The sequence below is a fragment of the Cibotium barometz genome, chromosome 10, assembly GCF_041138505.1.
Source record: "Cibotium barometz isolate CiBa-2024 chromosome 10, ASM4113850v1, whole genome shotgun sequence".
NCBI classification, from domain to species: Eukaryota; Viridiplantae; Streptophyta; class Polypodiopsida; order Cyatheales; family Cibotiaceae; genus Cibotium; species Cibotium barometz.
This window is the reverse complement of record NC_141055.1, coordinates 42,142,097-42,158,968: the sequence shown is the minus strand read 5'-3', so window position 1 is coordinate 42,158,968 and position 16,872 is coordinate 42,142,097. Positions and strand designations below refer to the sequence as shown.

General features: G+C 45.3%; 1 protein-coding gene across 2 annotated transcripts in view; it reads right to left on the bottom strand.

Annotated features, from left to right (window-relative positions):
- LOC147634921 (uncharacterized) overlaps positions 1 to 16,419 on the bottom strand; it is a 32,862-nt gene extending 16,443 nt beyond the window's left edge. The window contains exons 1-5 of one of the 2 annotated variants that reach the window (XM_086804184.1): positions 16,037 to 16,419; positions 15,897 to 15,950; positions 14,698 to 14,773; positions 14,526 to 14,605; positions 14,378 to 14,427 (exon numbers count right to left, since the gene is read on the bottom strand). In XM_086804184.1, the coding sequence (XP_086660310.1) occupies positions 14,378 to 14,427; positions 14,526 to 14,605; positions 14,698 to 14,773; positions 15,897 to 15,950; positions 16,037 to 16,276 (500 nt within the window). In that variant the 5' untranslated portion in view covers positions 16,277 to 16,419. The remainder of the gene's footprint in view (positions 1 to 14,377; positions 14,428 to 14,525; positions 14,606 to 14,697; positions 14,774 to 15,896; positions 15,951 to 16,036) is intronic. The other variant, XM_086804183.1, reaches the window with a different exon arrangement.
- Positions 16,420 to 16,872: the final 453 nt, after the last annotated feature.

Sequence of the window (16,872 nt, the reverse complement as noted above, 5' to 3'; positions counted from 1 at the left end):
CATCCATCTCTTTACGAGATTTCCCGGCAATCAACATATCATCAACATACAAGATGAGGATCAATAGACTGCCATCCAAAGCTTTCTTGGTGTATAAGCAGTGATCTATGTCACTTCTCCTGAATTTCTGTGATTTCATGAATGTATCAAATTTATGATACCATTCTCTTGGTGCCTGTTTGAGCCCATAAAGACTCTTTTTCAGCTTGCATACAAGCTTCTCCTTTCCACTCACTGCATAACCCTCTGGCTGCTGCATATATATCTCCTCATGGAGATCACCGTAAAGAAAAGCAGTCTTCACATCCATCTGAATCAAGTCCAGATCATCATGTGCAACCAAAGCTAACACAGCTCTAAGTGTGGTCATTTTGCCCACTGGAGAGAAGATTTCATCAAAGTCCACACCATATTCCTGCTTGAAGCCCTTAGCCACTAACCTCGCTTTGTATCTTGGCTTTGCATCTGGTGCAACTTTGAGCCTGTATACCCAGTTGCATGGCAAAACCTTCTTGCCTGCAGGTAAATGCACCAACTTCCAAGTTCCATTTTTATGCAGAGAATCCATCTCTGACTTCATGGCACGCTCCCATAGAGCCTTGTCTCCCTCTGTAAAGCCTCCTTATAACATGAGGGCTCCCCACAGTCAGTGAGCATCAAATAGTCAACCCCTGGAACAAACCTGTCAGGGGCTCTGGAGGGTCTTGTGGACCTTCGTACCCAATGACCATCATTTGCAGGTTGCTGTCCAGCCTGCATATCACCCATTGGTGGCTCCTGTTCCATGCCATAAGGCTGAAAAATCATGCCCGGTATATCCTCTAACTGTGGTATATCCATAGGGATATCTTCTGCCATCTCTGGCTGTCCATTTGGACCATTTTCAGCACCATTTAAGGGCTGGTTTTCCTGTTGTAATGGCTGATTTACAGCCCTTTGTTGTTGTCCATGATGTCCATCATCATCAAAGATGACTCTGCCAAGCTCTTGTTGCCTTGCAGGCTCCTTATACATGCATGTTTCATCAAAAATGACATCATTGCTGCGTATGATCTTTCTATTCATGGGATCCCAAAGTCTATACCCCATTTCACCTCTGTCACCATATCCTAGGAATATGCATTTGTGAGACTTAGGATCAAGTTTGGTGCGCATTTCCCTGCGTATGTGCACGTACGCAACGCAACCAAACACTCTCAAGTGCTTGTATGACGGAGGCTTCCCTGTCCATACTTCCTCTGGCACTTTCCCACCAAGCCTCATGTTAGGTGACCTCTTTATAAGGTGAACGGCTGTCATAACAGCTTCAGCCCAAAAACCATGAGGTACTGCAGCATGTGACAACATAGAACGGACCTTCTCCTGAATGGTCCTGTTCATCCTCTCTGCTATCCCGTTTTGTGGAGGATCATAAGGAGTAGAGAGCTCCCTCTTGATGCCTTTAGCATCACAAAAGTCCTGAAACTGTTTGGACATATACTCTCCACCATTGTCGGAACCCAAAGCCTTCAGTGTTTTGCCAGTTTGATTCTCAACAAGAGCAACAAACTTCTCAAACACTGAGAATGTATCACTCTTCAAACGAAGAGGATAAACCCACACCTTACGTGTGGCATCATCAATAAATGACACAAACTATTTTGCCCCTCCCAAAGAAAGCTGAGGCATCTCACATACATCTGTATGCACAAGCTCTAACTGAGCATCTTTCTGTCCAAGAGCTTTCTTGTGGGGACACTGGAGTTGCCTGCCATATATACAATGCTCACAAAACTGAAAACTTGAAAACTTTAGAGAAGGCAAGTAACCAAAACGAGACAATTGCTCCATTCCCTTGACACTCATGTGTCCCAACCGGCTATGCCACATAGAGATTTCCGGCCGCTCGGTTGCATTTACATTAGCATGGTGACAAACACCTGCATGCATGAAATAAAGAGTGTCCACCTTAGAGCTTCTGGCAACAACCAGTGAGCCCTTACTAATCTTCCACTTTCAACGACCAAATGTGGTAACATAATCAGCATCATCAAGCTGTCCAGTAGAAAGCAGATTCTTCTTGATCTCAGGCACATGCCTGACATCATGGAGCATAAGCTGTGAGCCATCTGAAAACACAAGCCTCACATCACCTCTGCCAAGAATCTTGCATGCATGGTTATCACCCAAATAAACCACTCCTTCATTGCCAGGAGTATACCTGACAAACAAGTCTCTGCAACCTGTGACATGAAAGGAGGCACCTGAATCAATGATCCATGAGTGCATACCATGACCACCTGTAAGAAGTGAATGGGCATCAAGTGAAGACGTAAAGAGGACCTCATCCTCACTGCCACCTGCATGTGACACATTGATTTCTTCAATCTTGACTCCACTTTTGCCCTTTGGCTTTACATCTTTGGCTTCATCTTTCTCTTTGTCTTTGCCTTTTCCCTTTTCTTTTTGATCATTTTTCCATTTGTAGCATTGCTTTTTAGTGTGTCCCTTCTTGCCACAATAATGGCATTCCAAATCCTTTTTGGAGCGAGACTTGCTCCTTCCCCTTTCTTGGCTTTTCCCCCTTTGCTGGGATCTCCCACGTGCATTCATTGCATTGGACTTTCCAACAGAGTTGTTTTTCATGTTCATCTCTTCTTGAAGAAGAGCACCCTCAACATCTGCATATGACAGCATAGCATTCGAATTGCTAGTGGCTGTCCTAAATGTGTCCCAACTCTCTGGCAAAGTGCATAACAGAAAAGTGGCTTTGAACTCATCGTCCATTGCCAACTTTTGATTAATGACCTGGCTGACAATACCATTAAACTCATTTAGATGGGCTGTCATAGACGCCCCTTCCTTCATTTGAAGACCTTTGAGTTTCTTCAACCAATACACTTTGCTTGAGGCACTTTGTTGGGCATACAAGTCCTGCAATCTCTGCCACATTCCCCAAGCTGTCTTCTCTTCACGAATGCTGAAAAGTAATGAGTCTGACACAAACAACATGATAGTAGATCTTGCCAGCTCATCCATACCTTCCCACTCTTCAGCAGTAAGAGAAGCGGGCATCACACCCCTTTCTTTTATAGGCTTGTGCTACTTTTTCTGGAGCAACACATTGTAGCACTGGGTTTGCCAAATATCATAGTTATGTGAGCCTTCAAGCTTCTTGATGTGAAGCAATGAAGAGCTCTCACCTGTGGTTGCCATAGCAAAATGCAACCTGTAAATGCCTGACTCCCTGCAAAAATGTGCAAACACTGCACCAAAAGCACACAAAGTGCTCACAGTTTTTCTCCCAAAGTTTATCTCCCACTGCGGAAGCAAGAATGCAACTTTTCTCCCACTTTATGTGATGAAATCACCAAAATCTGGTTGCTACAGATTTTGGACAGCACCTTAAATGTGCTCTGTTGCCCTTCCAAAGTACTGTACAGCAGTACCAAGTGCTCACCAATGATCTACCAAACCTGTACCGACAAGTACAGCAGCTGAAATTGAACCTTTTGGTCACTCAAAACAGTGTACAGCCATGCCAAAACATGCACAAAGCTGTGCCAAATCTGTACCAGCAGGTACAGTAGCAATAAATGCTCTTCTGGCTGTCCAAATGAGTGAAAATCAGACTTTTACAGTCCTGTACACTGCATACAACAGTCCCGAACAGAAATTGGGCAAAAGCCCCTTGACTGCAAGCTGATTTTTGAGGATTCAAGGCATAAATGTCTTGCCTGCTGCTTTGCCAAGCTCAACAAGCATACAAACTTGAAAAGCCCCTTGATTTAAGATCAATTTCTGATCATACATGGTACATTGACGCACATGAAGGCATCCACAGTGTTCACGATGCTTCCCCCTGGCCACATATACATCAAATACATGAAAGCCCCTTGATTTACAGGCACATTGAGTGCTTGTAAGGCATCAACACATTATCCACAGCATCAAATGCGATTGCCTGCATGCAAATCAACCAAATTGGCACAAAAGCCCCTTGATTTGCACTGCAATTTGCTGCAATTTTGCCCAAATGTGCGATTTTTCGCATCATACAGCATGTATGAGTGCTTAATTGCACAATTACATCAAAAGCCCCAAATTTCGACATTCAATTTCCTGCAAATTGATCCTGATTGTGACCAATTTCCTGCAAATTGATCCTGATTGTGACCAATTTCCTGCAAATTGATCCTGATTGTGACCAATGTCACCCAATTTTGCCAATTTTGCTCAAAAATTGAGCAATTCGACACCTGTATCTGCTCAATTGTTGATTGTACTTTGTCAATTGCAAATCCCAAAAAAAATTTGAGGAAAATACCTTGTAATTTTTTGATTTTTCTCTGATTTGCAGGAAAGGGGGGTTTGCTGATGCTGCTGCAGAATTAGATGGATGCTCCAATCAAGCTGATGTGTTTGTTGCTGTACGGATGACGGAGGGCTTCTCCATTGCTACTCGTGAGCTTCTTGAACTGCTGGCTGACGAACTCCTGGTTTCCCCTCTTCTGCAGAGCCTCAAGAGTCTCAATTAGCAGAGCTTTAAGCAACACTTTTTGCAGCCGCACGTCGTTTCCCTGGACCAATTGCTTCAGAGAAGCTTCCTCGCTAAACTGCGCAGCAGCAAGCCTTCTTGCAGGTACGGCAACCCTCTTCTTCGAACCAGTAGTAGGCAGAGACGATATGTATGGCAACGTCACCAACGCTTTACTTGTCTAACGCCGTGTAGTGCTACACGCTTAGCGCCTGCGTATCTTAATCGCTCAAGCTGTGTTAGCCTAGCGCCTGCGTATCTTACTCGGTTGCTGTAGGCGAGTAGGCGCCTGGCTACGCCTGAGTATGGACAAAGGCCTACGACTGCCTAGTCTCCCGCTTCACCAGCTCCACGCCCAGCAGCCAGCTTGTATGTTCGCCTTCATTGGACGCCTGGCTCTGGTTCGCAGCCTGCTTCTTCGCTTGATTGGCTGCGCCTGACTCCTTGTCCGCCTGGCTGCTGTGACCCTAATGCAAGCTGCTCAGCGCTCTCTGCCACAGCTGTAGTATGACAGCAGCAAAGCAAGCAGCTCGTTCAGCTATCAAGGAGAAGAGGGAAGAGGGAGGGATCACTAAGCTCTGATACCAGTTGTGTGGGAGGATTAGAGTTAGGTCATGTGGGAGACATACACAGAGAAGAACAAGGGAGAGAGAGAGAGAGAGAGAGAGAGAGAGTTGTGGGGATAAGTCAACTCATCAATAGAAGAAAGTGTGTGACTCCCCTATCACACATGTATATTGCACTAGTACACATAGTGCACTTAGTACATTAAAAGTACTAAGTGTACTATGTACTATAACTTATGGGCTTGTACACACTATAAGGGTGGGCATAACGCCTTTACCCCAACACTAGGAACGTGGAGAGTGTCGAGATCTTCACATGCTTCTCAGCCATCTCAAGGAAATCTGCCATCTCAAGGGTTCACAAGGTCTTGTGAAGGGAGGGTGGGTGGGAAAAAAGAAGAAGAGACTGCAAATAGAATGAATGAGCTAAGAAGCTCAGCTGTAGAGAGTTAGGGTTTCATGTGGGAGACATACACAGAGAAGAAGAGGAAGGGAGAGAGAGAGAGACATGTGGGGATAAGTCAACTCATAGTATGAGTGTGTGACTCCCCTATCACACATGTATATTTGCTCTAGTACACATAGTGCAGTTAGTACATTAAGAGTACTAAGTGTACTATGTACTATAAAACTTATGGGCTTGTACACACTACAAGGGTGGGCATAATGCCTTTACCACAACAACCTCCCACTTAAAGGCAAAGTGCCCTTAAATGAAAAAACTCAGCAATGTACATGATAATATACAAGGCCATATCAAGGCTGAAACTGGCCTCATCCAATGCCCATCAAGTGTCTGCAATGAGCAAACCGCTCTGGAGGCAAACTCTTTGTCAACAGATCAGCCGGGTTGTCATCCGTATGAATCTTGACAAGCTGAATTTGCTTGTTCTCTATCACCTCTCTGATGAAGTGATACTTCACAACCACATGCTTCGTCTTTGCATGAAAGACAGGGTTCTTTGACAACTGGATGGCACTCTGACTGTCACAATGCAACAATGGAATATCCCCTGTATAACCCAAATCAACCACTAACCGAGATAGCCATAATGCCTCCTTGCAAGCCTCTGTGGCTGCAATACACTCGGCCTCTGTAGTAGTAGATAAGGCAGTGCACTTCTGCATCCTGGATATCCATGACACAGCATCTCCTGTGAATGTAAACACATAACCGGTACTAGACTTCCGGTTATCTGGATGACCGGCATAATCCGAATCCGTGTAACCATGCACTAATGCATCCTGTTTGCCAAAGCAGATGCACATATACTGTGTACCCTTCAGGTATCTCATGACACCTTTCACTGCTTCCCAATGCTTTTTGCCAGGGTTGGCCATGTATCTAGAAACCACTCCCACTGCAAATGCAATGTCCGGCCTGGTAGCAACCATGGCATACATGAGACTGCCACAAGCTGAAGCATACGGAATCTTGGCCATATCAGCCCTGTCACTATCCGACTGTGGGCTGTCCATAGCACTGAGTTTCACATATGGAGGCAAAGGAGTACTAGTCTTCTTCCCCCCATCCATATTGAACCTCTGCAAAAATTTGCCAATGTATTCCTTCTGAGACAAATACAACACATGCTGATTTCTGTCCCGAAGTATCCGCATACCCAAAATGTGATTTGCATCACCCAAATCCTTCATATCAAAGGTCTGATGCAGCCTCTTCTTCAATGCATCCATCTCTTTACGAGATTTCCTGGCAATCAACATATCATCAACCTACAAGATGAGGATCAATAGACTGCCATCGAAAGCTTTCTTGGTGTATAAGCAGTGATCTATGTCACTTCTCCTGAAATCCTGAGATTTCATGAATGTATCAAATTTATAATACCATTCCCTTGGTGCCTGTTTGAGCCCGTAAAGACTCTTTTTCAGCTTGCATACAAGCTTCTCCTTTCCATTCACTGCATAACCCTCTGGCTGTTGCATATATATCTCCTCATGGAGATCACCGTGAAGAAAAGCAGTCTTCACATCCATCTGAATCAAATCCAGATCATCATGAGCAACCAAAGCTAATACAGCTCTACGTGTGGTCATTTTGACCACTGGAGAGAAGATCTCATCAAAGTCTACACCATATTCCTGCTTGAAGCCCTTAGCCACTAACCTAGCTTTGTATCTTGGCTTTGCATCAGGTGCAACTTTGAGCCTGTAAACCCACTTGCATGGCAAAACCTTCTTGCCTGTAGGCAAATGCACCAACTTCCATGTTCCATTTTTGTGCAAAGAATCCATCTCTGACTTCATAGCACGCTCCCAAAGAGCCTTGTCTGCTCTCTGTAAAGCCTCCTTATAACAAGAGGGCTCCCCACAATCAGTGAGCATCAAGTAGTCAACCCCTGGAACAAACTTGTCAAGGGGTCTGGAGGGTCTTGTGGACCTCCGTACCCAATGACCATCATTTGCAGGTTGCTGTCCAGCCTGCATATCACCTATTGGTGGCTCCTGTTCCATTCCATAAGGTTGAAAAATCATGCCCGGTATCTCCTCTAACTGTGGGATATCCATAGGGAAATCTTCTGCCATCTCTGGCTGTCCATTTGGACCATTTTCAGCACCATTTAAGGGCTGGTTTTGATGCTGTAATGGCTGATTTACAGCCCTTGGTTGTTGTCCATGATGTCCATCATCATCAAAGATGACTCTGCCAGGCTCCTTATACATGCATGTTTCATCAAAAATGACATCATTGCTGCGTATAATCTTTCTATTCACTGGATCCCAAAGTCTATACCCCATTTCACCTCTGTCACCATATCCTAGGAATATGCATTTGTGACACTTAGGATCAAGTTTGGTGCGTATTTCCCTGCGTATGTGCACGTACGCAACGCAACCAAACACTCTCAAGTGCTTGTATGACGGAGGCTTCCCTGTCCATACTTCCTCTGGCACTTTCCCACCAAGCCTCATGTTAGGTGACCTCTTTATAAGGTGAACGGCTGTCATAACAGCTTCAGCCCAAAAACCATGAGGTACTGCAGCATGTGACAACATAGAACGGACCTTCTCCTGAATGGTCCTGTTCATCCTCTCTGCTATCCCGTTTTGTGGAGGATCATAAGGAGTAGAGAGCTCCCTCTTGATGCCTTTAGCATCACAAAAGTCCTGAAACTGTTTGGACATATACTCTCCACCATTGTCGGAACCCAAAGCCTTCAGTGTTTTGCCAGTTTGATTCTCAACAAGAGCAACAAACTTCTCAAACACTGAGAATGTATCACTCTTCAAACGAAGAGGATAAACCCACACCTTACGTGTGGCATCATCAATAAATGACACAAACTATTTTGCCCCTCCCAAAGAAAGCTGAGGCATCTCACATACATCTGTATGCACAAGCTCTAACTGAGCATCTTTCTGTCCAAGAGCTTTCTTGTGGGGACACTGGAGTTGCCTGCCATATATACAATGCTCACAAAACTGAAAACTTGAAAACTTTAGAGAAGGCAAGTAACCAAAACGAGACAATTGCTCCATTCCCTTGACACTCATGTGTCCCAACCGGCTATGCCACATAGAGATTTCCGGCCGCTCGGTTGCATTTACATTAGCATGGTGACAAACACCTGCATGCATGAAGTAAAGAGTGTCCACCTTAGAGCCTCTGGCAACAACCAGTGAGCCCTTACTAATCTTCCACTTTCCACGACCAAATGTGGTAACATAATCAGCATCATCAAGCTGTCCAGTAGAAAGCAGGTTCTTCTTGATCTCAGGCACATGCCTGACATCATGGAGCATAAGCTGTGACCCATCTGAAAACACAAGCCTCACATCACCTCTGCCAAGAATCTTGCATGCATGGTTGTCACCCAAATAAACTACTCCTTCATTGCCAGCAGTATACCTGACAAACAAGTCTCTGCAACCTGTGACATGAAAGGAGGCACCTGAATCAATGATCCACGAGTGCATACCATGACCATCTCCTGCAAGAAGTGAATGGGCATCAAGTGAAGAGGTGAATAGGACTTCATCCTCACTGTCACCTGCATGTGACACATTGACTTCTTCAATCTTGACTCCACTTTTGCCCTTTGGCTTCATCTTTGTCTTTGTCTTTGCCTTTGCCCTTTTCCTTTTGATCATTCTTCCATTTGTAGCATTGCTTTTTGATATGTCCCTTCTTGCCACAATAATGGCATTCCAAGTCCTTTTTGGAGCAGGACTTGCTCCTTCCCCGTTCTTGGCTTTTACCCCTTTGCTGGGATCTCCCACGTGCATTCATTGCATTGGACTTTCCAACAGAATTGTTCTTCCTGTTCATCTCTTCTTGAAGAAGAGCACCCTCCACATCTGCATATGACAGCATAGCATTTGAATTGCTAGTGGCTGTCCTGAATGTGTCCCAACTCTCTGGCAAAGTGCATAAGAGAAAGGTGGCTTTGAACTCATCGTCCATTGCCAACTTTTGATTGATGACCTGGCTGACAATACCATTAAACTCATTTAGATGGGCTGTCATAGACGCCCCTTCCTTCATTTGAAGACCTATGAGTTTCTTCAGCCAATACACTTTGCTTGAGGCACTTTGCTGGGCATACAAGTCCTGCAATCTTTGCCACATTCCCCAAGCTGTCTTCTCTTCACACGTATGCTGAAAAGTAAAGTGTCTGACACAGACAACATGATGGTGGATCTTGCCAACTCATCCATATCTTCCCATTCTTCAGCAGTAAGAGAAGCGGGCATTACACCCCTTTCTTTGATGGGCTTGTGCTGCTTCTTTTGGAGTAACACATTATAGCACTGGGTTTGCCAAATGTCATAATTATGTGAGCCTTCAAGCTTCTTGATGTGAAGCAATGAAGAGCTCTCACCTGTGGTTGCCATACCAATATGCAACCTTTGTCAATGCCCGACTCCCTGCAAGATGTGCAAACACTGCACCAAAGCACACAAAGTGCTCACAGTTGTTCTCCCAAAGTTTATCTCCCACTGCGGAAGCACGAATGCAACTCTACTCCCACTGAATGTGATAAAATCACCAAAATCTGGTTGCTACAGATTTAGGACAGCACCTTAGATGTGCTCTGTTCCCCTTCCAAAGTATTGTACAAGAGTACTAAGTGCTCACCAATGATGTACCAAATCTGTACCGGCAAGTACAACAGCTGAAAATGAGCCTTTTCTTCACTCAAATCAATGTACAGCCATGCCAAAACTTGTACAAAGTTGTACCAAATCTGTACCAACAAGTACAACAGCAATAAATGTTCTCCTGGCTATCCAAATGAGTGAAAATCAGACCTTGACAATCCTCACCACTGCATACAACAGTCCCGGACTGAAATTGAGCAAAAGCCCCTTGACTGCAAGTGGATTTCTGAGGGTTCAAGGCATAAAAGTCTTCCCTACTGCTTTGCCGAGCTCAACAAGCATAAAATCTTGAAAAGCCCCTTGATTCAAGATCAATTTCTGATCATACATGGTACATTAACGCACATGAAGGCATCCAGAGTCTTCACAATGCTTCCCCCTGGCCACATATACATCCAATACATAAAAGCCCCTTGATTTACTGACACATTGAGTGCTTGACAGGCATCAACACATTGCCCAAAGCATCAAATGCCAGTGCTTGCATGCAAATCAACGCAATTGGCACAAAAGCTCTTTGATTTGCACTCCAATTTCCTGCAATTTTGCCCCAAATGTGAGATTGCTCACATCATACAACATGTATGAATGCCCAATGGCACAATTACATCAAAAGCCCCAAATTTTGACGCCCAATTTCCTGCAAATTGACTCGGAATGTGACCAATGTCACCCAATTTTGCTAATTTTGCTCAAAATCTGAGCCATTTGGACCTGTACACTACCTGCTCAATTTGCTGACTCGTGAAGGAGCTGATGCTGTAAAAAGCGAGATGCCTTCTATCGTTGGGTTTGTGGCCTGTTTCTGTCGTAGGTCTTCCCATGGGTCAAGGCGCGTCCAGCGTTGCCTGCGCGTCCGCCCGTGACTACGATGAGGATGAGGAGGAAGGGGTTGAGCAAGATGGGTACTTGTGCAGGTGGTGCAGCAACGGCGGCAACTGGCAGTTGCGGACTACACTACCTGGCTTCCAGATGAGTGCATCGCCTCTGTGTTTCAGAAGATGGGGGCCACTGACCGCAACCAGTGCTCGCTGGTTTGCAAGCGTTGGCACTCGGTGGAGGCCCAGGGGCGCCAACGCCTCTCCCTTCTCGCTCACGCCGAGATCATCTCCTATCTGCCCTCAATTTTCACCCGCTTCGATCGCATCACCAAGCTTGCTCTCCGTGGGGACCGAAAGACCACCAGCATTAGCGACAAGGCTCTTTTCCTCGTTGGTCGCCACTGTGTCCACCTCTGCAAGCTGAAGATTAAGGGCTACAATTAAATTACTGACGAAGGTCTCGACCTCTTTGCGAGAGTCTGTGGCTTTGATACCAGTTGAATGAGCTAAGAAGCTCAGCTGTAGAGAGTTAGGGTTTCATGTGGGAGACATACACAGAGAAGAAGAGGAAGGGAGAGAGAGAGAGACATGTGGGGATAAGTCAACTCATAGTATGAGTGTGTGACTCCCCTATCACACATGTATATTTGCTCTAGTACACATAGTGCACTTAGTACATTAAAAGTACTAAGTGTACTATGTACTATAAAACTTATGGGCTTGTACACACTACAAGGGTGGGCATAATGCCTTTACCCCAACATAGAATGCAAGGTGACTGTCCAACGGTGATAGCCGCCTTCTACCCGATCTCCAAGTCCCGTACAGCCCAAACAATCTCCAATCAGCACCACGATCAGCAAACCCTTGACGTCCCACTGTCTCCAAGCTTCAAGCCACCTGGGGCTCTAATACCATGTCAGAATGCACAGTAGAAATGAAGACAACTACTATAGAGAGCAATACACATATGAAAGAGAGAGAGAGAAGCTTGTGTAACTCTGCTATATACACCAATAGAATCCCGGAATACACAATGAATAAGTGTGAGGGCAAGGGGGCATTTTATATGGCCCCTAGCTGCTAGTCGGCCAACCCAAAGTCAATCGACTGCTGCCTTGGTGCCCACGACTTGTAGAAATACCCAATCGGCCAGCAGTTCAGTAGTCCGCCAGCAATATGGTACAGTCGGGCAGCACCAAATCACACAAGTAGCACAAACTCAGCCGACAACCCAAACACAGCTCCAAATAAATGGGAAAAAATACGGAGAGTGAGGAAAAATGGAAAGACACCAAACACAGGCGGGCACACCCACAACAAAGGCCCTGACATAGTGAACAGACAAGAGATGATTGCTAAGAGAGGGATGCGCAAAATGCCAGAAAGGAGGGAGAAAAGAGAAGAACAAGGAGACACCCATTGAGAAGGGTAAGCACTGTGAGTAAGTAAGGGCAAGACCAAAGCAGAGGAAGTGCATGTGAGTCAGAGAATCAACTGAAGGTTGCAGAGCCAAGCCTAGGATATCTGTTTGCAAACTTTGCTCATCTGCAGTTTCTGTTGGAAGAAGAAAATTTGCAAAGGTAGCTACAAAGTCCATCAAGCAGGCCTGAAGCTGTGGAGGTTCTCTAAGTTTTCATGTTTCTTTCTCTTGTTTGAGCCCAAGGTCTCAGGGTTGTTGAGACTGGTTTGGTTCTATCTATATGCAGTAGACAGAGTGCTTGGGGTTTGAATCCTTTGTAAGTGGATGATAGAGTTTTGTGCTATGGTGTTTTAGTTGTGATGTACATGTTTTAATTGATTGAAATTGTTGAGAAAAATCAATTGTGAGTGAAGATTTGAAGTCTATTGGGCCAGGGTTGACTCAGTAGGTGTCAGTTGAGAGTCAGCAGTGTCAGACAGGATTAGTTGAGTATCAAGATCAGTCAGCTGAGGATGTAGTAAGGTAGAATTAGACCTTTTGAGTTGAGAGGGAGTCACTTGGAGTCAAATCTGACCGTCAGAGATTTGTCAGAGTTAGTCAAATAGTTTTGTAACCTGAAGGAAGTCTAACCAAGTTAGTTGGAGGTCAGTTGAGGTGAGGATAAGGATTGTAGTGATAAATCATTGTGGAGTCGAGGGTGTTTAGGGATTTGCATGTCTCAGAGGACACAGAGGTGAAGTCAGCTGAATCAACTGAGTCAACAGTCAGTCAGCAGAGGTCAGCTGACATGATCAACACGGTTCTGGACCAAGGGATTTGAGGGTTGGTGGTCTTGGTGGAAAATTTGTGAGTCTGGAGGACAAGAATCTGATAGAGGTCAGCAGCAGCAGTTAGCTGAATCAGATAACAGTCAGCAACAGATCTGCTGAGAGTCAACTAAGGTCAGTTTAGGTCAACAGATGATCAGAGGAGGTCAGCTAAAGTGTTAGGATTTGAAATCAGGGTTGTTGAAAGTCAGAACTGTCCCAAGAGGACATTTTGGTGGGTCAGCTGATTCAGGCTGAGGAAGGTTAGGTGTCCGATCGTATCAGCAGAGGTTCTGAGGATAGCTCCATGGCTGCTGGGTATCCTGTGCTGGATGTTTTCAGTTATTTAGATACTATAGAGGCAGATTTTGTTTGCTCTTCCCAACGTGTTGTCTCATTGGTCATCAGGTGCGGCAATGCGGACTATCGCTGTGCTCGAAGCTCTACCTCCTGGTTTTGGGAAGGGTTCTCAGTGATGACTAGCGAAGGAGAGGCGGGGAGGGGGGGGGGGATGAGTGTCAAGACTTCTTGAAGAGATATCCGTTTCTCCAAGGCCTCTATAGAAGCTGCACGTGCCTGCATTTGTTCCCCTTTGCACACACTGACACGCATAAATTCTTGGAACACGGCGTTCGTGTCATCAATGATGACCTGGCTTCTGGAAGTAGTCGCTGTCAAGAAAACAGTTTCAGCTGGGATCTGGTACTCTCTCATCGTCGGTCTATGGATAAGCCAAAAGAGAAATGAGGCACTGACTATCCCCATCCTGTCCCCCTAACACCTCCCATGTAGGCAGAGTGCAAGATACAAGTAAATAAATACCTTGAAGCCCAAAATCTTTACAATTGTATCAACTTCATTACCCTTGTTAGGCTGGTTACACTATAACCCTTTGGGGGCAGGGGAAGCCATTGTGACTGTCCATACGTCTCAGACAGGCAACATTGCCTGCTCAAGCCCCAACCCAGGAGGGGAAGGAAGGGAGGGGGAGGGAGGATTCAATTCAAGTGTATCCAGCCTGAGGAAAAGAGTAAATGCGTCACAGAGATAGCACAGAGTAAATATATCCAGCCTGAAGAAAAGAGTAAATGCATCACAGAGATAGCCGCAATCTGACTTACAGGTTTTTGAGCTTGAGCTCATTTGTCCACAGCTTTGCACGAGAAACTAGCTGCATACAGAGGCAGTGGGCACTAATATCAGTAGACATTGAGCTTCATTTCAACAATTCCATGTAAAATTGACTTTGTTTCAAACAAGCCACCTTGCCTGATGACGAATCTCTAGGCCCAAATAATTGCAGAACTTTGTGTTTCTCTTAGCCAGCATCATAAGAAACCTGCCACTCCCTGGAAGAAGAGCATAATTGAGACAAAACCTGGTTAGAAAAGGGGCGGACAGCATGTGTATAATTTCATGATTTTCAAATTTGGACACATACCACATCCAATGTCCACCATAATGGGCAGTGATGGGTCTGGAAAGATATCCTCCCATTTGGGCGGGGATACTGGCACCTGTCCAGCAAGTCACAAAATTTGCTTACAAATTAGTATATATACCCAGATGAATCCAGGAACATGCCCAAACTCACCTTTTAAGAACGTGCATGTTATATACTCATGGAAGTCAACCCACAAGACTATATAACTATCAACTCCATTATGCATAGTATGGACTAGATACTATGACATCCCCACTAACGTCATCAGTGCCCAATAGTGGGTGTAGAACTCTGTATCAAGAAATGCTCTCACACACGCACAGTGCACTCCACACACACACACACACACACACACACGCACGCACACACACACACGAGCATATATTCACACAAAGCCCTTCGTACTGAGTTTCTGTCGAACCTCCGGAGATGCAAGGCAGACTCAGTCTATAGTTTGCTAAGACCACAAGTCCACTAAGAAAGGGCCGCTCGAGAGACTTTAACAAAAGGCCTTCCATTTCGAGCTAAGGCCAACAATCTTCACCTCTCCAATCTCAGGAGTAGCGAGAGGTGTGTAACAGGCTAACCCATGCCAACACTCCCACAAGCTTCAAACACATGCAGTCCAAGGACAGTTACACACTTCCCAACCTCTCACATGGCCATCCTTGCTGCCCTTACTTATGAACAATGGAACCCGGGAAAGTGATGTATGATGGGCCTAACACAAGTGGATATGTGTTAGGGTCCATGTCCCCGTAACCCAACCGGTTTCAAGCAAATGCAAGCTAAAGCACATGGACACACCCATTCTAGCCACCAATGAATGTATGGGGTAAGGGCTAACACGACTGTCCATCCTAGCTATATCCTCAAATAGGGAGAGAGTGGATGCCCCTGCCGGCGCAAAGGTGGAGCTGATGTGTGTAATGGCTAGCATATCCTGATATGGGAGGGAAGCAGTTTGGTGTGTGGTGACGCATGCACGAATGTGCTACACCCATGCTCACCCATCCCCCTAACCCCACCCTCGTGCACGTCTTAAAAGGTTTTCATATTTGTATGCCTGCACCCATCCTTGCTGCCCCCAGATACAGAGGGGAAATCTGGCTTGAGGATGCATTGAGGGCGAGGGAACATCTGTGATGGCTTCAATAACCAAAAGAACACAAAACCAAGGCTAAGATGTACACTACCATTAATGGTGCCTTTAAAGGGTTGACATGCTGCCTTGTCCTGATTCCTCCCACCTGCCAAGCATCGCATTAAAACAATCAACAAATTTATTCATGCATTACCTTATCCAGCACTGAAGACCCACGAACACTTACCTTACCTTGCCAGATACATGGCTAATGTTGAGCTCAGAAAACTCTTGCTCTACCAAGTGGCTGGTCGGACCTTCGGTCACAAGGGGGAGGTTGTGGGCGACCAAAGTGCAGAGACATCTTGTGATGGGACGTCTAGGAAGGGGCAGAGAGTGGGAAAGCTTCCCACAGAATCTAATACCAATGCATTTTCCGGCAGATGAACCCTGAAACAGAGTGGAGACAGGAGGAGCAAGCATCGCCTTCATGCTCTCAAAGCCAAGCCTGAGGCCAAGGCACAGGTACGGAGAGCTGGGGTTCCTATTCTAAGCTGGTTTCAGACTTCGCGCTAGTGGGTTGATTCACGTTTGGTTACGACCAGTATTAGGAGAAAATAATTTACCTTTGCCAGTCAAATTTTTGCAAATCCATCTGTTTCCTAACTAAAATTCCCAAAATCTTCCTTGTCAAATACCTCTGCTGGTTTTTCCTTTAAATTTTTGCAAATGTATCAGTTCTCTAACTCAATCTCTCAAAATCTTCCTTCTCAACTTCGCAGAGCAAGCGAAAATTTCAAATAGTTGTTCCAAAATTGATCCGTGAAAAATACACTAAAGGATGGTTTTTTCATAGTACTGATTACATCCATGATACTTACCCAGCTTGAGGAGCGGATGAGACTATGCATATTTAGCTTCATTTGTGCCTATTTTTGTAGTTTGACCATCAAATACACCCAAAAAGGCATTCTCATATTTAGCTTGATTTATGCATGCTCATGTGGAAGCCTTCCCCAACATGTGAAGGTTCTAACCAACAGAACGAAACGCTGGATATGTGGAGAAAGGTGATGAAACCAGCTCTA